The following is a 23,173-nucleotide window of genomic DNA, read 5'->3' on the forward strand; positions in this document are numbered from 1 at the left end:
CTCTTTTTTTTCCAAATCACAGGGATTATATAACAAAAGATCACTGTGTGTGTATATATATACACACATGTATATACACACACACGTATAGGGATCTTCCCAACCCAGGGATCGAACCCAGATCTCACCACATTGCAGGCAGATTCTTTACCAGCTGAGCCACAAGGGAATCCCAAGAATACTGGAGTGGGTAGTCTATCCCTTCTCCAGCAGATCTTCCCAACCTAAGAATCAAATCGGGAGCTCCTGCATTGCAGGTGGATTCTTTACCAACTTAGCCATACATATATGTATGTATCCAAATATATTAATATACATGTATCCAACAAATAGTCAAATAATTGCCATTCACTACATACTATACTAGAACTGGATTTTTGAAGCATACTCTGTGATATTCTGAAAGTCCATGGATAGGTAGTTGATTTGATCCATGGGATACAGTTCGATGGAGTGGAAAGAGCCTTTGGAAACAGACTTGGGTTCATGGTCAACATTGTTATCTGCCACCTATTTGATCTTGAGTAAATTGCTTGATCGCCACAGGCCTCAGTTGTTATAATAGTAAACATATGTGCTAATGCTGCTGCTGCTGCTGCTAAGTCATGTCCGACTGTGCGATCCCATAGACGGCAGCCCACCAGGCTCCCCCATCCATGGGATTTTCCAGGCAAGAGTACTGGAGTAGGGTGCCATTGTCTTCTCTGATGTGCTAATACTACAAACTCACGAGATTACTTAAAAGAGAAGGGGATCTCTTCCTGGGCTTGCACGACACAGTGGCAGGCACATCGCACGTTTAATACCTCCTAAGTGACTAGAAAGCACCCAGCATAGTGCTTTGCACATGGCAATGACGTAGTAGAAATGAATCTCCTCTCAGCTACGGCAGTTGTTTCATTGTGAACGTCTAAATGTCAGAAAATGTAGATTGTTTTGTATTAAGTATGTTAAAAATGCAATTTCCTTAAAATTTGAGATGATTTATACTACAGTGAGACAAATATAATTATACTCTAGTATCTGTCTGACTGCAAGAGCTTGTTAAAATTTTAATCATCTATGGATTGTGTTTGTCTAGGGTGATGCCATTTTGGGTGCAAATCAGAAGCAGCTGCAGCCCTTATTTAAATTTTAAATATAGTTATAGTATTGATTCTATACTATCAACATGTAGAACTCATTAGCTTTCTGCTCTTTTTCATGTGTGAAAATTGGACTTGTGATTTTTGATGATTGCAAATTTAATTTTTTTCAAAGAAAAGATCTTTTCACAAATTCTTTATAAATTTTTCCAGGTGCTGGGCCAGGCCTCTTCTTGCATATTCATAGAAAACATGGGCATTCCCTGCTGTCTTTTTGTTGTTGTCAAGGAAACCCCCTAGTTCTCTACACAGGGATTACATTCTTCTTTCTTAATAGCTCTTAGATCATTCATTTGTGCAGTGAATAAAAAATGTATTCACGGGCCCAGACAGTGTTCAGAACTTTTGGAGGGGAGGGGTGTAGCTAAGGGGAGAGACGTGTGGTGAGAGGAGCAAAGGGATAAAAGAAACAGAAAAAGAAATGCTTTATAAAGGTTTCATTTTAATGAGGTAAAATGAAAAAATAATTTAAATGCATTATCTGTTTTTGTCAGTTTTAAAATTTATTTGCAAAATTTATTACATTGAATCTCACTGAGGCCAGTTTGTCACATATACATTTAAAAAAAAAAAGCTGATTAATAAGTGACTTTATTAATAGGAAGATTCCAAGAATGGGGCTCTGGTTGAGGGGACAGGGGAACAATTTTTAGTGAAAACTGTTGTATATATTTTTTTCATTTGCATGGAAGTACTCTGATTTTTTACAACACAATTGAGGCAATGGAAATTGTAAAATATTGTTTCAACCTAGGGTATTGTGTGGACAATTCAGCACCTATTGCATGAGAAACTGTGTTCCTTAGAGGGATATGCCAATATTCAGACCTTTTGAGTGTAAATCAAGAAGGAAACCCTGATCCAATGGCGTGAAAGCTATAATTATTCTCAAAAGGAGTGGTTTGATTTGGAGGAGGAGACTAAATTATGGCAAACCTTCTAAATACTTGCTAGAATTATTGTGATAATGTATCAAAATTTTTTTTCCATAGATAAGTTAAAGTAGGAGATTTGAAACTGGAAAGAAAGAATCCCTTGAGTGAGAGGGAAAGTTTAGTTGTACTTCAACATCTGTGTCTATGAAAGCTTGACATATTATGTCTCAGTATGGTACTTAGACCTGCTTGCCCCTAGTATGTAATCGGCATACACTACCTTGTCTAGCTTCCAATGACTTCATCTTTTCATCTTACACCACAGTATTCCTGGCATCTCACAGAGTGAGTTAGTTTCTTTGGCCCTGTGCTGTTCGGAGTAGGTTTGGGTTTCTCTAAGTTGAGAAAGGGAGAAGAAAACACACCAACATATGCTTCTGTAGAGTACAACGGAATATACTATAGTTACCATCTTTTATTACGTTGTGATCTTACCTTGCTCTGCTTTCTAAGGGAGCCATTTCACTCTCTGAAGATAAAACATTCTCTGCCCATCTCTTCACATTCACTCCCAGGAAGTATTTTAAAGGCTTGTTGAAATAAAGGCATTCAGTCAAGCTACTCTGTGGCTGAAGTGAATTGAAGTCACTCAGTCATGTCCAACTCTTTGAGACCCCATGGACTGTAGCCCACCAGGCTCCTCCGTCCATGGAATTTTCCAGGCAAGAGTCCTGGAGTGGGTTGCCATTTCCTTCTCCAGAGGATCTTCCTGAGCCAGGTATCAAACCCGGGTCTCCTGCATTGCAGGCAGGCACTTTACCATCTGAGCCACCAGGGCTAGGGAAAGGAAAATAATGTCATCCGTAGCTTAGTTGGGAAGGCAACTTGAAATAATCAATAAGCAAGAAAAGTATACAATAAAAGCCAGTTGCTTGCTTTAATAAAAAAGAAAAATAGAGGTAATATGGGCGTGAGTTTGAGCAAACTCCAAAAGATAGTGAAAGACAAGGAAGCCTGGCTTGCTACAGTCCTTGGGGTCGCAGAGTTGGACACAACTGAGAGACTGAACAACAGCAGCAACAATGAAGTAAGTTACTATTTCAGACAAAGTCTCAGAATCAGCCTCACAGGAAACTCTGGGCATTCATCCTCTTGCTGAGCAACCATCCATGTTGCCCAGAAGGCCACAGAACAGCACCAACCAGGTATCAGCAGCTGACCGACAGTGATGCCATTCTGTGCAGGGGTTTGAAGGAGCCCCAGGAAATCCCCCAGTGCACAAATTCTGCTCATGTTGCTTCTCAACCTTGGCTTTATATCACAATCACCAGGGAGCCTCCATATAAAAATATCCACTCTCCCAACCCCCACTAGACAACTTGAATCTGAATTTCTAGTGGTGGGACCCAGGCCTTCATATTTTTTGTTTCTTTTCTTAAATTTGCCTTCTTTTTTTAGTATTAGATGTCTGTATTTTTTTAATGCATGCAGTCTTTATTCCTGGAGAATGTTGAACCCTACAGTAAAGTAAAGGCTTTCTGACCTTGAAATATAGACATATTGGGGAAGGGGTTGCTTTAAACCTCTGCAAGTTTAAGTTGTATTTTACCAGTTTTAAGGGGGAAAAAATGTTTAATTCAGTCTCCCCTAAATGAAATGCTGGCCTTTATCACATTTTGGGAAGTGTAGCTTTTCTCACACATGTTAAATGAACCTTGACATCTGTAAGGAAGGAAGAAAATAGAATTAACTATAATGGAAACATATGTTTTTTAACATTTCAGAGTAATTGTAATTGGATCAAAAGTGATCGTGAGGGGTGGAGAATGTATCTTGAATTATACAGACCTGCATACCTCACACTGCCATACCCGTATTACTTTCTCTCTATCAGCATGGGAATTAAAAGGAAATACATATGCTCATGGCTTAAGGATTCTTTTGACTATACTGACAAAGTAAATATGTTCATTATATATTTCCACTTGAGAAAAATAGTGAGTATTGCCCTGAGATAAACCTATATGGATTCTATATTTGGAAAGGAAAAGAATGATAAAAAATAATATTGAGACTATGCCTGCCCACTTAGATTATCTGATTTTCATAGCCATAGAAGTCTTTAATATTTGCATTATCTGTGTTTCTTTTAGTTGTGTCTCAGAATTTGAGCTATTATTGCAGCCAAAAAACAGTTTCTTCAGGACCAGAAAAAATGCAGATATTTAAAAGAAAGGGTCAAAGTAGTAAATGTAAATGTTTCCATTCTTGATGGTAAATAACTATGTAGACATTCTTTCAACTAAATTCCCAAAGAGAAGCTAAGTGGCTAGAATAAGGAAAGCTTTACATGTTTAAAAGATCCTTTCACTTTACGGAACATAGAAGTTAGTAAGGAAGGTGAGACAAGTATATAATACCCACTAGGGAATTTATAAATAAGAAACAATATGACATAAGTCCTATGGCATACAAATGAAAGACACAACCAGTTCGGGCTGAGGAGTTTTAGTGAAGACAGACTGGAGGAATGGAGACTTCAGCTGGATCATTCATAAATACAGGAGTGAAGCTCCAAGGAGGGTTTATGAAGCATTCCAAGTTTGGGGCAGGAGGATTCTTGTTGAATAGAAGTGTGAGTTGGGAATGAGGAGGATATTGAGATGGGGGCATAGATTTCTCTGCATCCAACTCAGAGATGCAGAGAATGAGAGGATGAGGATAAATGTGAGGACAGCCATGGAACTGTTTGAACATGCTATTGAAAAGGTCAGTTGGAAGAGGTAACTTTTGAAGAAGGGAGTGTTGTAATGAAAACAAACTGATGTTTGGTAAAGTTCAGTTTAGTAGCTGTAATTGGAGAGCTTAGAAGGAAGTATTGAGATACACACACACACACACACATACACACACACATATATGAGGGGCATTCATTTTACTTATGTCAAAGTGTTTTACCTAAATTTGAATCCTTGATTTTGACCAAAGTATTTTTCTGGTGTTGGGCATCTAGTCATTATCTGTCATCTATTCATCTATGAAAAGTTTTGACAATCATGGGGAACTAACATGAAAAAGATAAGAAAAGTAAGTACTGCCCAATAATTGGTTTTTGTCATTTGCTCTGCTTTCAAGGAAACATTTACAAACTGAAATAACCTGCCTTCTTTTTCATGCAGCTCTTTATCTTACTGTTCAAAAATGCTTGAAGGGCCCAAAATTACTTGATTAAGCTCTCCAGGAAAGCCCTTACCCTTTAAAAATTGGAAGTTAGGGAGTCCCTTGGGCCTCTTCTATAAGCAAGAAAAGCCCACACTCAGTGGTAACTCCTTAAGCTCACTTAGAGCAGATGACTGTATCTAAACACATTCTTTCCACTTGAAAGAACAGCATTATTAGAGGATTATCTGAAGCTGGGAAAAGAGATGATTCCCATTTATCATCCCCATAACATGTCTGCCTCAAAAGTGAGGCCATCAGAAACGCTTATATTGTTTATTACGCTTTCTGGGTGTAAAATTCATGAATTGAGAAATATTGAGCTCCTTTCTCAGCAAGCAGTAGCTGTCAGTGTCCGATAGCATGCATGGGTGGTACACCAAATGAACCTCGGCTAGCAGAGCTAACAGGGAGACACGGGTCACAGAATCCAATCTTGATCTCCTGGCCTCTAGTTTAATCTCTTACCTCTGGAGGGATTGCGCGTTGATCTAAATATCACGTGATTTTCAATTATTAAAGTAATTTAAGCATATGAAAACAAGTGACAAGATTTGGGGAAGGTATTTATATCTTGATCACTAATGTCATTTATTTTTTCAACATCCTGAGTTGGCACCATTTTTAGTGTCTCAAATTTTGAAAATGTTGGGAAATTTGGAATGTCTGAGACAACCTAGTGGAAAAGCACATTAGGTAGTCTTCATTGTTTTACAAGGTGGCAGCTAGCATTTTATTTTAGTTAAGAATATTTCAATGGTGAATGAAATTGAAGCATTTGCTTATGTCTGGATATATTAGATTCATAGGTATGTGTCAGAAAACTTAAATATCTTAGACAACTTCAAGTTTTCTCTATTTAAATTCCAAAAGTGTTTCTCAAGTACTTCAGTATGGCTGTCTATTGTATTTTTTAAATAAGGAACCAAAATCTTTTTTTTTCCACACATTGAAATCTATTTTAATAGAGAAATGTGATCCTAGTATCTCTCCACTGAGTGGATTGGTATATACTTATATTTGATTAAAAGCTCTTAAATTGTAGAATTCCCTATAGAAAACATGGACTCTAGCCAGCTGCCTCTGCATCTTAGCAACTATGTTTTGTGTCTGCTAACAGTGTGATTGTAAGACTTGTGCTATGTCTACAAAATTTTGCCATTAAGTACTTAAATATACTTGATGAGTAATTTGAGGTCAGCTAGCAATAAAGCTTTGTGTGAAATGCCATTAAAAAAAATCTATTAGCGTGGTATATTCAAGCTGTTAAAATACATTCATAGAAACAGAGAAAAGATTATACATACGCTGTGTAGAGTTCTGTGGTTTGACTCTTGCAGTCCAAATAAAAGTTATATCACCCTAGAATAAAATTCTAAAATAGAGTCGTCTTTTGTAAGAATTTGTTCACCTCAGAGCTGGGGTCATTAATTATTCCATGAGGTTGCACTGTTAGTACAAAATAGAGCAGATCACAATTTCATGATGAAATACTTGCTTTCACAGAAACACAGGTGTTCCCTACTCCCCTCCACACCCCCCACCGGTCACACACCCTACAAAGAAACTTTTCTGGTTTGCAATAATAGCTCTTGCAACTCTCTCATAATATGCATGGTGGGTGAGGGTGGTGGCAAGAAAGGGGGATGAAGAAGTAACTTCAGAAACTAAATAAAGAGGAGCAAATTGGAATATGGGTGAGATCGAGGTGGCAGTGGCAGGAGTGAATTCACCTGTCTATCTTAAGTCGATTTTGTGACTTTTTACAAAAATTATTTATTTATTTTTGGCTCTGCTGGGTCTGTTGCTGCTCAGGCTTTTTCTCTAGTTGTGGTGAGCTGGGGACTACTCTCCAGCTGCTGTACATGGGCATCTCATTGCAGTGGTCCTCTTGAGGCAGAGCATGACTCTAGGGCTCACAGGCTTCAGTACTTGCGGCTCGTGGGCTCCATAGTTGTGGCTCCCAGGCTCTAGAACACAGGCTCAATAATTGTGGTGTGCAGGCTTAGTTGCTCCTCAGCACGTGGCATCTTCCTGGATCAGGGATTGAACCCATGTCTCTGGCTTTGGAAGGTGGAGTCTTTACCACTGAGCCACCAGGGAAGCCCTTCATGACATTTTAAAAGTATGAAAACAAGTTTGCCATGCTAAGAATAAAATGTCAATTCATCTGTAGAGAATCTCTTGGCCAAAAAACTTGTCTTCAAAGCCCTGGGCAGTGAATATTTTCCTCACCCTTGAACCAATATTAAGAAATCAGAAGAAACCATTTGGAACACAACTTATTTTAATAATAAATACTGATAAGTTATTAAGACTTCCCTGGTGGCTCAGATGGTAAAGCGTCTGGCTACAATGAGGGAGACCTGGGTTCAATCCCTGGGTCAGGAAGACCCTCTGAAGAATGAAATGGCAACCCACCCAGTATTCTTGCCTGAAAATCCCATGGATGGAGGAGCCTGGTGGGCTATAATCCATGGGGTAGCAAAGAGTCGGACACAACTGAGCAACCTCACTTTCACTTTTCACTGATAAGTTAATTGTGAGAAGATTCCTTTCAGAAAAGAAAACCAAATAATTTTATGTACATTTCATATCTTTGTTTAAGAATTCTTGTTAAGTGGAGCATTTTTACAGTGCTCATATTTAATGAGCACCTTTTGAAATATATCTTCTCAATCACTGTTTATTATGATGCACTGATAGTTATTTGGTCAGTCCAACTTCAAAGAACAATGAGAAGTATAAGATGAAATTGCTTCAGTATTTCTGTATTTTCTGCCATTCTGAGGCAAGGCAGATCAGGTACTTGGAAGGCAGGTAGATAAAGGAATTCTAATTTAAATGTAATGATTGGTACATCTGCATTACGTACAATCACAAAGTGTCCTTTGCAAAAAGAGTTATAGGAAGGTCATTTCTCTAACCTACTGGCATGAGGACTTGTTTCAGAGAGAAAGAGAAAGATTTGGAAGACACCCTTGGAGGCCATAGGTTTCTGTAAAGTTGGTAAATATGAGTCTGCCATATAGTCTCATAGAGAATAAGTATTTAGTAAATTTTGTGCAATCAATTGATCTTGGGGAGATTGCATTTTTGGGTGCCATGCATGGTTGTGGGAGTTAATTTAATTTTGCATGCAAAAACCAGTACGATGCTGAGCTGTGTTGTGAAGTTTATGGCTGTGATTGAAGTATTGTGGTATTTATTTAGGTTAGAAAATGGAATAAATTGCATCTAACAGTTGAGTCTTTTGGTGAAATATTCTAACACGCTGGTCTAAAATGCTAAGGGAGTCCTCAGATTTATGAGCAATAAGAAATGTCAGGGTTCCTTATCCAAGTGGAAAATGGGCTAAAAGAATATTATACTCTGTTCATTGAACTGCAATTAGAGAACATAAAATGAATGTCAGGGAATTTAATTAATTGAATTAAATAGACTTAATGAGTTGATAGTCAATGAAATTATTATAAAAATTGTTGATTTACAATGAGTTCTTTGTTTTCTTTACTAGGAAAACATTTTATTTTCAATTATTCTTTTCCTTTGTAAAACATGTAAGTGAGCGTCAGAGTGTCAGTTCCTTTGACATGTTGACATTTGACACACTGACAGGCCTCTGTGTCTTCTTTCTGCTTTTTTCCACCCCACTTGTTTTTAGAGCTACCAACATCATACCTAATGAACCTCTATCTATAATTATTCACTAAGAAGTTCATGGGATATGTTTATATCCATTTTGTTTTTCTAAAAAGTAAGGAATTTATTTAGAAATTCATAGAAATCTATAATAACATTGAATATTTTCACCCTATTCCCAGCCTAGGAGTTTATAAATAAAGACTATCAAGCAGTTATTTCCTTATGTATCCTTGTGTTTGGCTGGAGAAGCTTGGCTGAGTAGTTAGTTTAATCTCCACTGCTTATACAGAGGTACAAAATGTGATGGGGATTTTTTTATATATGCTTGACACACACCTATGCTTCTTATTGAAATTCCTTCTGTATTTAAGTGCAAGGTGTTGTGGAAATTTAGACTGTATGTGTGATCATTTTTCATAATGAGTTCTCATGATATTTATACCTAATGAAACCTAATGAAAAGGGTGATATGCTAAATGACACTATGCTGCTGCTGCTAAGTCGCTTCAGTCGTGTCTGACTCTGTGCGACCCCACAGACGGCAGCCCACCAGGCTCCCCCGTCCCTGGGATTCTCCGGGCACTATAAGCAATTTAAAATTGGCATATTTTTGAAGTTCCTGTTAAATTCTACAAAGTTTCACAGAATCGTTTAACTGAGTGTAGCTTCATGGTAGCTCAAATGGTAAAGAATCTGCCTGTAGCACAGGAGATCTGGGTTCAATGCCTGGGTCGGGAAGGTCCCCTGGAGAAGGAAATGGCAACCCACTCCAGTATTCTTACCTTGAGAAGAACTCCACGGACAGAGGAGCCTTGTGGGCTGTAGTTCACGGGGTTGCAGAGTCGGACACGACTGAGCGACTAACACGCTTTCACTCAACTGTATTCAAATAGTATTAACAATGAGGCTGCTTGATTTAGTGATTAGATAAGGTTATATATGTGATATTTCAAAAGATTCATTTGTACAGAAGGCATTTAAAGATGCATTCTCTCATATACCTGTATAAGAATATGCATATATATTCTCTCACATTCTTTTTTCCTTAGTGAGAGGTAGCCTTCAACACAAGCTATATTAAAAGGTATTTGTCATCTGAAGATGTTTTCTTTTAAAACATACACCATGAGACAGTATAAGATCAGAGTAATAACTTCTATGATCTAATATTAAATGAACTTAGCCTTTTTTGAAAACAAAGGTAAGGCATTTAGTTACTTCTGTGAGTTTGGCAATTAGGAATAGCTGTAACTTCTGTGGCAGAAATCATCTATATTAGTACATATTTTTAATTTTTAAAATTTTTATTTTATATTGGTTTATAGTTAATTTACAATGTTGTGTTAGTTTCAGGTATACAACAAAGTTATGCAGCTCTATATATACATATGTAAATTCTCTTTCAATTCTTTCCCCATTTAGATTATTACAGAATATTGAGCACAGTACCCTGTGCTATACAGTAGGTCCCTGTTGGCCATCTGTTTTATTTATTTTTTAGTTGTTTTTTTTTTTAACTGGAGGATAATTGGTTTACAGTATTGTATTGATTTCTGCCCTACATCAACATGAATCAGCCATAGCTAATACATATGTCCCCTCCCTCTTGAACCTCCCTTCAACCTCCCACCCCATCCCACCCCTCTAGGTGGGGTTTTATATTTTTGTAATATGCCAGAGTTATGTATTGATCACATTTCTGTTTAGGGTAGCAGTATTTTTTGTTCATTTGAATACCTGTCCCACTTTGTTTACATGATTGAGGCACCGAATGTATTCAGTGGAGATATAAGGAGTGATTTGTAGTGTGTGAAAGTTAAATAGGATGCACATGTAGTAGGGAAGAGTGACCTACTCTGACACAAATAGTACTGATATTTTATGGTGGCAATATAGTGAAGATGGGATACAGAGAAAAAAGTTTTCTTTTTTGTTTTTATTAGAGTGAAAGGGATTAATGTAAATACAATATATCTTCTACTTACATAAACGTTTTGCGGTCTCTCTTTTTTTAATTAGCAAACCATAGTTAAAAACAGAAGGAGCTCTGTAGAGTTTTTATTGGATGTTCATATACTTCTGTATTTATGCTGACACAGAGAATACAATGGCAAAGAGTCAGACATGACTGAAACACACACGCATGCAAAGAATACAGACAATATTGCTACCGTCTCAATAGAGTGTTTTTCTTTTTTGCCATCAGGAAATGTTAGATGTTGGGTGACGGGGAGTGGCTTCTGACAACAGAAGCCATTTCCCTACCAATAGAGGGTAGGAGTGATTCCGTCGTTGTAATTATTATTCCTCCTGTAAGTTCTCAGGTTCAACCTAAGCATGTGTGGCATGGATCAGGGCTAGGCTGAAAGCTGTATCTGCAACAGTGTTCCCGGGACCAGAGGGCGAGACCCCGGGCAACCCTACGAGCTTCTCTGTGTCTTTCCTGGGGTCAGAACACCCACAGGTACCTGTCCGTGCTGCCGTGATTCTGAAACCCTCTCCAAGGACCACTGAATTCCACTCCGATGCAAATGAGGGTGCGGAATGTCCCCCTCCTGGTGTTTGGATGAGGAGCTTTGCTGGTGGATTTTTGGAGAGAGAAAAGACAGATGGGCTTAGTGGTTGATACCCTGTGGCAATCTACAGTCTAGGAAATGTTCCGAGAATAGGTGTTATTTCAGGTATGCTAGTTCTAATGTTTAGAAGTGACTCCTGAACTTCTTTTGGAGAAAAGGTTAATGAAAAGAATGACAATTGCCCCAGGCCAGATCACCTCTCATTACAGATAAAGCTGGAAAGGTGTGGAGGGCTCTTCTTTCCTGGTGCTTTCTGTGAGACAGCCCTGCAAGGAGACCCCCAGCCCCTCCTCCCCAGGGCTTCCTGCCCTTGTGCATGGAATGTGGCTGCAGTTTATTACACAGCTAAGTCTTGTCTTACTGTTGCGTGGGACAGGATTGTCATCACACTGTGAAAGGGCTGTAAAGAAACCTCTCTTTTACTTTTCTAAAAACAGTCTTCTCTAGAGTAAATTATGACAGGAGGCCAGAAGAAATTGCTTCTCACTTCCCTATTCAATAGAGGGTATCTTTGCATTCACCAACATGAAGGACAACAGTTACTTTTTTCTGTATGATCTCGTGAAGGGATCTTAACTTGAAATTTTTTTTTTCCAGTTTGCACAGAGATGAATTCTTCCATTTCATGATTACACTGTGTGTACCTGGTGCCTTGTTTCGTTTTAAGGATGTGGTTTTGTTAAACATGTTGAAGAGCTTTTGTGACCTGTTGCTACAATTGGATTTATCTTTCCCGTTGTTAATATCAAACAGCAAATGCGAAGACTGAGAACCATGTGTAGAAGGGTGATTGCTCTTACTGTGAACAGATTTGAATCCTTCTTTTTGTGTGAGAGTGTGATCAGCCAGCCTTGCTATCGATTTCTTCTATCGTACACTGCCAAATCTTCTATTTAAGTATTGTGAAAACTCTTTGTTTTTTTCAGGTCGAATGAGTGATTTCAGTGTAAGTGGTCATCCAATAGATTCAGAATCTAAAGAAGATGAGCCTTGTAGTGAAGAAACAGATCCAGAGCACGATCTAATTGCTGAAATTTTACCTGAGTTACTTGGTATGTTGCACAGTGAAGAGGATGAAGAAGATGAGGAGTGTGCCAATGCCACTGATGTCACGACCACCCCATCCGTGCAGTACATAAATGGGAAGCATGTAGTTACCACTGTTCCCAAGGACCCAGAAGCAGCAGAAGCTAGGCGTGGCCAGTTCGAAAGTGTTGCACCTTCTCAAAATTTTTCAGACAGCAGTGAAAGTGATAGCCATCAGTTTATAATCACCCATGCTGGACTGTCCACTGCCATGCAACCTAATGAATCTAAAGAAACAACGGAGTCCCTTGAAATTACGTGGAGACCCGAGATTTACCCTGAAACAGCAGAGCCTTTCTCAAGTGGCGAGCCTGATATTTTCCCCACAGCCTCAATCCATGAGGGAAAAGCCACTGAGGGGCCAGACTCAATCACAGAGAAAAATCCTGACCTTGATCATCTGGTGCATGAACATGCTGAATCGGTACCTCTGTTTCCTGAAGAGTCTTCAGGAGATGCTGCCATTGACCAGGAATCTCAAAAAATCATCTTTTCAGGGGCTACCGAAGGAACGTTTGGTGAAGAGGCAGAAAAAAGTTCTACCACACATACTCCAAGTATGGTTGCAAGTTCTGTATCAGCACCTGTCTCAGAGGATGCATCATTTATCTTAACAGGCACTCCACAGTCTGATGAGCCGTTGTCCACAGTAGAAAGCTGGGTGGAAATAACCCCTAGACACACTGTCGAGTTCTCGGGAAGTCCTTCAATTCCAATTCCGGAAGGCTCTGGGGAAGCAGAAGAAGACAAAGATAAAATATTTGCCATGATAACTGATTTATCACAGAGAAATACTACAGACCCCCGCGTTACTTCAGACACCAGCAAGATCATGATCACGGAGAGCCTTGTGGATGTTCCTACAACCACTGTATATTCAATTTCTGAACAGGTTTCTGCAGTAGTGCCTACCAAATTTGTAAGGGAGACAGACACTTATGAGTGGGTTTTCAGTCCACCTCTGGAGGAAACAACAAGGAAAGAGGAGGAGAAGGGAACTACAGGTACAGCTTCTACAATTGAGGTACGTTCCCCTACACAGCGATTAGATCAGTTTGTTTCACCCTCTGAGTTAGAAAGCTCAAGTGAAACTCCACCTGATGATTCAGCAGCTGCTACTAGGAAGAGTTTCACGTCCCAGATGACACCCACACAGTCTGAAAGGGAAACGACAAGTTCTACCGTTGTCTTTAAAGAAACAGAAGTTTTAGACAATCTGGCAGCACAGACCACAGATCCCAGCCTTAGCAGTCAACCTGGGGTTCTGGAAGGGTCACCTACTGTCCCAGGGAGCCCCGTCTCTCTCTTTATGGAGCAGGGCTCCGGAGAAGCTGCTGTTGACCCAGAAACCACCACTGTTTCTTCACTTTCATTAAATTTAGAGCCTGAAATTCTAGCTGAAGAGGAGGCAGCTGGCACTTGGTCTCCAAATGTGGAAACTGTATTCCCTTTTGAGCCAACCGAACAAGTCTTCAGTACTGCAGTGGTCAGGGAGGTTGCTGAAACTATAAGCCAAACATCTAAGGAAAACTTGGTTTCAGAGATCTCAGGAGAGCCAACTCACAGGGCAGAAATAAAGGGCTTTTCTACAGATTTTCCTTTGGAGGAAGATTTCAGTGGTGACTTCAGAGAATACTCGACAGTATCTTATCCCATAACAAAAGAAGAAATAGTGATGATGGAAGGCTCAGGGGATGCAGCATTTAAGGATACCCAGATGTTACCATCTGTAACACCTACCTCGGACCTCAGTAACCACACTGCTGACTCGGAAGAACCTGGCAGCACCTTGGTCAGCACCTCAGCCTTCCCTTGGGAAGAATTCACAGCCTCTGCTGAGGGCTCAGGTGAGCCCTTGCTCTCAGTAAGCAGCTCTGTTGACCAAGTGTTTCCCAGTGCCGCGGGAAAAGCCTCTGGAACAGATTCCCCATTTATTGACCAACGATTGGGAGAAGAAGGTGCTATCAATGAAACTGATCAAAGATCCACCATTTTGCCAACAGCAGAAGCTGAGAGTACTAAAGCTTCAACCGAAGAGGGGGAGGTGAAGGAGAATCACACAGTTTCAATGGACTTTCCCCCAACTGTGGAGCCAGACGAATTATGGCCTAGACAAGAAGTCAACCCTGTAAGGCAAGGAAATGGAAGTGAAATAGTATCAGAGGAAAAGACTCAAGAACAAGAATCTTTTGAACCCCTTCAAAGCTCTGTTGCACCAGAACAAACAACTTTTGATTCACAGACATTTCCTGAACCTGGACTCCAAACCACAGGTTATTTCACACTAACGACAAAGAAAACTTACAGTACTGATGAGAGAATGGAGGAGGAAGTCATTTCCTTAGCTGACGTGTCCACTCCAACTCTAGATTCAAAGGGCTTGGCATTGTACACTACTCTCCCTGAAGTTACTGAAAAATCCCATTTTTTCTTAGCTACTGCCTCAGTGACTGAATCAGTACCAGCTGAAAGTGTAACTGCAGGTTCAACCATCAAAGAGGAAGAGAGTATAAAACCCTTTCCCAAAGTTACGAGCCCGATAATTAAAGAGTCAGATACAGATCTTATATTCTCTGGACTGGGATCTGGGGAAGAAGTTTTGCCTACTCTAGGATCAGTGAATTTTACTGAAATAGAACAAGTCCTTAGCACATTATATCCCCTGACTTCTCAAGTACAAAGTTTAGAAGCCAGCATCTTAAATGATACAAGTGGAGACTATGAGGGAATGGAAAATGTAGCAAATGAAATGAGACCACTCATTTCCAAAACAGACAGCATTTTTGAAGATGGTGAGACAGCATCCAGCACAACGCTACCAGAAATTTTAAGTGACGCCAGAACAGAAGGGCCCTTCACGGCACCTCTCACTTTTTCCACAGGCCCCGGACAGCCTCAAAATCAGACGCACCGTAGGGCAGAAGAAATCCAGACCAGTAGACCACAGCCTCTGACTGATCAAGTCTCTAGCGAGAATTCTATGACAGCAGAAACTAAAGAAACAGCAACCTCTGCCACTGATTTTCTGGCTAGAACATATGATCTTGAAATGGCCAAAGGATTTGTTACATCAACACCGAAACCATCTGACCTGTTTTATGAACATTCTGGAGAAGGTTCTGGGGAATTGGATGCCGTTGGTGCAGAAGTCCACGCTTCTGGAATGACTCAGGCAACTAGGCAAGGAAGCACCACATTTGTTTCTGATAGATCCCTGGAAAAACATCCCAAGGTTCCAAGTGTTGAAGCTGTTACTGTTAATGGATTCCCGACAGTTTCAATGGTGCTGCCGCTTCATCCTGAGCAGAGAGAAGGCTCTCCTGAAGCAACCGGCACACCGGCAAGCACAGCATCATATGAGAAGGCCACAGAAGGTGCGGCAGATAGTTTCCAAGACCATTTCGGGGGATTCAAGGATTCCACGCTGAAACCCGACAAAAGAAAAGCCACTGAAAGTATTATTATAGATCTGGACAAAGAGGACAAGGATTTAATATTGACAATGACGGAGAGTACCATCCTTGAAATTATACCTGAGCTCACATCAGATAAAAATACTATCATAGATATTGATCACACTAAACCAATATATGAAGACATCCTTGGAATGCAGACAGACTTGGATCCAGAAGTACCCTCGGGACCGCCTGACAGTAGTGAAGAGAGCACTCAAGTTCAAGAGAAGTATGAGGCAGCTGTTAACCTGTCTTCAACCGAGGAAAACTTTGAGGCTTCTGGTGATATTCTGCTGGCTAATTACACTCAGGCAACACCTGAATCGAAGGCTCCTGAAGACAGAAATCCATTAGATCACACAGACTTTATCTTCACGACTGGGATCCCCATCCTTAGCTCAGAGACAGAATTAGACGTTTTGCTTCCCACAGCCACATCTCTGCCCATTCCTAGTAAGTCTGCCACAGTTAATCCAGAGTCAAAAACTGAAGCCAAAACCCTGGAGGACATCTTTGAATCAAGCACTTTGTCTGATGGCCAAGCTATTGCAGACCAAAGTGAAGTCATATCAACGTTGGGCTATTTGGAAAGGACACAGAATGAGGATGAAGCAAAGAAATATGTAAGTCCCTCTTTCCAACCAGAGTTCTCTTCTGGGGCTGAGGAGGCACTGACAGATCCTACCCCCTACGTAAGTATTGGTACTACCTACCTGACGGCTCAGAGTTTAACAGAGGCACCTGATGTGATGGAAGGAGCCCGTCTGCCGGATTCCATCGACACATCCACAGTTTCAGCTTTTTCAGAGCTGCTCTCTCAGACACCATCATTTCCTCCACTCAGCATCCACTTAGGCAGTGGAGACTCTGAGCACTCAGAGGACTTGCAGCCAAGTGCTCTGCCAAGTACAGATGCCAGCACACCCCCAGTATCCTCAGGAGAACTTGCAAACATTGAAGCGACTTTCAAACCCTCAAGTGAAGAAGACTTTCACATAACTGAGCCTCCATCCTTACCTCCTGACACAGAGCCTTCAGAAGATGAAAGTAAGCCTAAACTATTAGAACCAACGGAGGCTTCTGCCACAGAACTAATTGCTCAAGAAGAAATTGAGATTTTCCAAAATTCTGACAGCACAACCAGTGTCCAGGTTTCTGGGGAAACAGTCAAGGTGTTTCCCAGTATTGAAACCCCTGAGGCTGAGGCTATTGTCACAGCTGCAAGTGAAACGAAGTTAGAAGGTGCTACACTGCGGCCACATTCTACTTCTGCTTCTGTGATTCACGGGGTCGAGGCAGGTGTGGTGCCTCAGCCCAGCCCACAGACTTCTGAGTGGCCCACCATCCCTTCTCCTCTGGAAATAAGCCCTGAAACACAGGCAGCTTTGATCAGAGGGGAGGATTCCACAGTAGCGGCCCCCAAACAGCAAGTACCGACGAGGATGCTTGATTCTAATAAGCAGGCAACACTAAGCACCACAGAATTAAATACTGAGCTTGCAACACCATCATTTCCCCTTCTGGAAACTTCTAACGAAACCAGTTTCCTGATTGGCATTAATGAAGAGTCAGTGGAAGGCACAGCAGTCTATTTACCAGGTAAGGACACAACGTTGATAAATCTGTTTCCAAACGTGGAAACAGTCCCTTGGTCCTAACATATTTATTTATATAATTGTGTTGTACTGTGAAAGGGGTGAAGGTTCTTTGTATTGTTCACATACAGCAGAACAGGCCATAGTATTGATTCCCTAATGAGATGCAAAGAAAGTAAGTATAGACTGGGGGCTTCCAAGATAAACTTTGTATTTTTCTGGGTTTAAGAAACATGTTGTTTTTTTTTTTCAATTGCAACATGGAAAACCTGAAGTTGTTAATGGTATAAAAATTCAATTTGACTTTATCCACAACTTACATATGACTTTGTCTTAGGTCCCATAGTTATGCATCTTAGCTTTAGGAACAGGAAAAGTATCTTATTAAAAACAAAACAAAACAAAACTCTAATGAATGGGTGTTATTATGGCAATATTAAAATCTGTCAGGCCTTTACAAATGAGACTAGTAAGTAACTCTAATAAATACTTAACATGGTTCACACAATATCGGTTATAAGTTCATACTTTTGTGTAATTTCCTTGCTTTAGATAGATAGTCTACCTAATGCTTCTAACACAGTGCCTAGCCACAGTGAGTATTCATTTGGTATATATTCAAACTCTGCCTGTTGAGAGATTTCTAGTTTTTTGCTGAGTAGACAGGAAGCATGAATTTGATACTGGTTCATATAGACTATGCCATTTGAGCTTCACAGAAAGGCCACAATGCGTACATTATTATCTCCATTTAAAAGGGTAGGGCGTGGAGGTTCAGAGAGGCTCTGTAATTGGCCCAGGGTTGTAGCCACACACATCATGGTAAAGTGGTATTTGAACCCAGATGGGCCTCGCTCCAGAGTAGGTGGTTTTTTCCACTGGTCTTTGGTGGTTTTCTGTTAATATAGTATAAAAATGAATAATATTTAATTACATGTAAAGCAGAGATCTTGGAATATTTACTCTGTAGAATTTATTTTCCTTTTAGTCTAGTTGATAATGTTGAAAAGTTGAGTTTAATGGTGTTTTCCAAGAACGGTGGGAATAATAATGTTAGTGGAATCCATAAGTAGCTATCACCACCTAGTTGCTACCTAGAAAAAGAAAAAAAGAAACCAAAAAATAGTACTTCTAGGACTGTGCTGATTAAAAATATGTTTTATTTTAATGAGTATGTTTTTACAGCATGGCTATACTTAAGAGTTATTCTTCTGAGCGTTGCAACCTTATCTTTTGTGCTACCAATGCTTCAGTTTTGTTGTGCTTCAGATAGAGTGAAATAGTCATAAAGTGTAACTTTTATAAATGATGAAGTATTTTGTGAATACATCTGATCAAAGGTGGCTGATGGATTTTTGTGGTTTTGTTTTTTTTTTGGTCACTCTTGATTGAATCTGTAAATGATAACCTAGTAATCTGGCCAATATTTATTCTTTTGTTATTTAGTTGAAATATACTTCAGATTAGAGGAAATATGATAGAGAAATCACTGGTAATAACTGTATCTATAGAGAGAGTTGGATTTGACAAATGAGAAATGTGTACCAGTTGCCCAATTCGTAATGTTTACCTAGAATCAGAGCTTGTGTCCTTGCAAAACCAAGTGTCACTTTAGGTGAATTCAATAAAAAAAGCTCCTATTGGATCGCCTGGTCTATTTGCTGCAGTTTCAACTTTCCGAGATGACTACACACTGCTTAGGGAAGAATGAAATGAGTGAAAACAAAACTGTTCTCCTGATCGAAACTGCCTTCAGTTCACAGCCCTCTCCCTCGCCAAGCCCGTGTCCTGCACTCTCGCATGATGTCCCGTGTCTGTGGTGGGAGTAACGCTGTACTTCACATTTCTGTGGCACGTCACTTTACCAACCACTTTCACTTTAGTGTCATTTTGGTTTTGCACTGAGAGCAGCATGTAGAAGTGTTGTTGACCGTAGCCTTGTCATCTAAGCAGCGTGTTTTCAAAAGCAGAAGGCAAAAGTAGGGAGATCTTTAGAACTATAGGGAGAATCTTAGCACAGTTGGGGTCACTTTTGAAGAAACAGTTGCAAGCATCTGAATTAACCTAATTATCATGAACCCACACGTGCACATGTGCCCCTATCAAGTCTTTCTAGTAGTCCAGAATTTGCTTAACACTCAGAAAGTGTGAGTTTGACTTCCCTGGGTGGGAAAGGCTCAGTTATTTTCTACAGCCATACCTGTTTCTCATGTTTCGTAAGTGCATATCTTCTTTTCTTCATGTGCAATTATTTCAGACTTTCAGGTCTTAAAATTTTTGAAACTATATAGCCTATTTATTTCAGTTCTTTTGTAAAAAATGGTTAGCTCTCATTTGGATTCTTAAACATTGAAGCAAGGACTTCTGGGAAAGTGTTCAAATAATATATATAAGCTATTAATATAAATATAATTACCCATGCGATATTACAGAATAACAGATGTGCCTCAATTAGTCTAAAAGTACTTGGATTTAGAAAATATGTATTAAACTGTTTTCTCCTTATACATTTGTACCTCTGGCCTTTATATTGATCACCTAGGAGTGTCAATTTTGTGTTTTTAATAAGAAAATTGTAATAAAATTTTGGGGTTTCACTTGAGGTGAGATCTTTGTATTTGGGTTTGTTTTTACACAGTAGAGTTTAATCCATGTGTTGCTTTTCTTCAAGTATAGTTTAAAGGAGTACAATTGGAACGTGTTTTTGGAAAAAGCATATTAATGTAGCAGAAGAGACTTCAGTGCACACTTTCGAAGAAAAAGTTTCTGAGCATTAAGTGGTAAAAGGCAATAATAATTTAAATGATGGTAACAAGCCAATGCTAAAAAGAATGCATGTTCTGTGTATCCAGTCATTTCACATGAACTAACCTCGTTTAAAAGAATACATGTTCCATTCACTGTGCACATACGTGTAATCATTTTGACTAAAATCAATTGCCATTATCATGCCAACTAAATCTGCAGTAGAATATATTAATTAGTTGCCAGATACCATACAAAATACTGTTTAAAAATAATGATGATTGATTGGATTCCAGAAATGAATAGACGCAATTTGTAATAATTAGTTATAATGCCAAGAAACACTCCAGAGAGTAAAGTTAATCTTAATTTTTATGTGTAGTGCTATGGTAAAGCCTTATGTTATGGTAGCAAAAAACGGCATTTTTATGCTAAAATATGTTGAAACTGAGAGATGAGCCTAACTGCTCTTCTTACTTTCCTGAACCTGGTAGGACCTGATCGTTGCAAAATGAACCCGTGCCTCAATGGGGGCACCTGTTATCCTACTGAAACTTCCTACGTGTGCACCTGCGTGCCAGGATACAGTGGTGATCGGTGTGAACTTGGTAAGATGTTCTTCCCTGAAAGACCATAGTGCTTTTCCAGAAGACATATTGGGGGAGAGTTTATGTTGCTTGGATCCATCAGAGGATTTCAGAGAAGCCCATTGTAGATGAATGGTGTGTTAGATGAAATTAAAATCATAGAGTAATTTAAGTAGTCTATGGGAAACAGGGATAGATGTTTATTGAATTTTCTTGATATCACCAGGACTCAAGGAAGATTACTGAGGTCAGTTGTATTTATGTGTGGTTTTCACACTCAGGCTTTACAAATGTAAAGTTTGATATACAGTATTTGCTTACATACTGACAAAAATTTTAATCTGTCTCCAAATCTGTGTATCAATAAATTACCAATTTAAGTGCAAATTTCTTTTAAAAAGCTCTATTTAAAAAATGGATTTCCCAGGTGGCGCTAGTGGTAAAGAACCTGCTTGCCAATGCAGGAGACCTAAGAGACGCAGATTTGATCCCTGGGTCGGGAAGAGCCCCTGGAGAAGGAAATGGTGACCCACTCCAGCATCCTTGCCTGCGTAATCCCACAGACAGAGAAGCCTGGTGGGCTATAGTCCATGAGGTCACAGTCAGACATGACATAGTGACTAAACAACAATTTAAAAAATAGGGAGTTTTTATGTTTTGAGATGACTTGCTGCTCTGGCGTGTCATGGGAAAGTACCTTCTCTGGCTGTGCCCAGAGACCAGCCTAGTCCATTTCTCCCTCGAGGAGCTGTGACATTGTTGTCTTCCTCCTCTCTTTGGATTCCAAAGAACGTCATTGTCTCTTTACTAAATCAGTCCCTTTTACTTCCATTCTTATTTGGGGTTCCTTCTCCTGAAGAAAAATTTAAAAAGGACTCCAGTTTTGATTTGGCTAAATATAGACCTTGACCCTCAGAGAAGGTGATGGCACCCCACTCCAGTACTCTTGCTGGAAAATCCCATGGACAGAGGAGCCTGGTAGGCTGCAGTCCATGGGGTCGTGAAGAGTCGGACACGACTGAACGACTTCACTTTCACTTTTCACTTTCATGCATTGGAGAAGGAAATGGCAACCCACTCCAGTGTTCTTGCCTGGAGAATCCCAGGGACGGGGGAGCCTGGTGGGCTGCCGTCTATGGGGTCGCACAGAGTTGGACATGACTGAAGCGACTTAGCAGTAGCAGCAGACCTTGACCCTAAGAAATAAAATGATGGGAGCTACTCATCGGGTGCTCCTTTTAGCAGTACCATAGTGGTTTTCTCATAATGACTGAATAAAGTTTATACTTTAGATTACACAGAAATGTTGAGATAAAACCCCCAGCATTCATGTTAAAAGAGTGCTTATCTTTAAAAAAAAAAAGAGCAAAAGTCAACAGAGCTAGTTCTATTTGTGTGCTAACCAGTGAAGACAGAGATCACAATCAGATCAGATCAGATCAGTCGCTCAGTCATGTCCGATTCTTTGCGACCCCATGCATCGCAGCACACCAGGCCTCCCTGTCCATCACCAACTCCCGGAGTTCACTGAGACTCATGTCCATCGAGTCACAATAGATAACACTTAAGAAATCATTATATCTTAAATATCAAATTTACATATTTTATGTGGTTTAGCTGCTAAATCCTATCTGTCTCTTTGCAATCCCCTGGACTGTAGCCTTCCAGGCTCTCCTGTCCAAGAAATTCTCCAGGCAGGAATACTGGAGTGGGTTACCATTTCCTTCTCCAGGGCATCTTCCTGACCCAGGGATCAAGATAGGTCTCCTGCATTGGCAAACAGGTTCTTTACCACTGAGCCACGTGGGAAGCCCTCAAATTTATGTGTGCAGTATAAAAGTATATGTGTGACCCCCATTTTTTTTCACATTACAATCAATTGAAAATAATTTAATGAGTTAATATATGTGAAACTGTTTGATCAATGACTGGCACTTAGCAAACAATATAAAACCATTATTATGATATTAATATATTATCATTTCTACTAAGGTCATTTCTTTAGGTAAGAATACAGCATATACCTCTTAGAAATTTAATTTATTTTTTATATTTATTTTTGGGCTTCCCTTGTGGCTCAGTGGTAAAGAATCTGCCTGCTATATGGGAGATGCAGGAGATGTGGGTTAGATCCCTGCGTTGAGAAGATCCTCTGGAGGAGGGGATGGCAACCCACTCCATATTCTTGCCTGGAGAACCCCCACTGACAGAAGAGCCTGGCAGGCTACAGTCCAGGGGGTCGCAA

General features: G+C 39.9%; 1 protein-coding gene across 1 annotated transcript in view; it reads left to right on the plus strand.

Moving 5' to 3' along the window:
- VCAN (versican) overlaps nucleotides 1-23,173 on the plus strand; it is a 120,754-nt gene that overhangs the window by 58,605 nt on the left and 38,976 nt on the right. Inside the window, exons 9-10 of the mRNA XM_010863384.1 lie at nucleotides 12,387-17,600; nucleotides 20,836-20,949. Of these exons, the coding sequence (XP_010861686.1) occupies nucleotides 12,387-17,600; nucleotides 20,836-20,949 (5,328 nt within the window). The remainder of the gene's footprint in view (nucleotides 1-12,386; nucleotides 17,601-20,835; nucleotides 20,950-23,173) is intronic.

The sequence above is a fragment of the Bison bison genome, unplaced genomic scaffold (genome assembly GCF_000754665.1).
Source record: "Bison bison bison isolate TAMUID 2011002044 unplaced genomic scaffold, Bison_UMD1.0 scf7180017864490, whole genome shotgun sequence".
Lineage (NCBI taxonomy): Eukaryota > Metazoa > Chordata > Mammalia > Artiodactyla > Bovidae > Bison > Bison bison.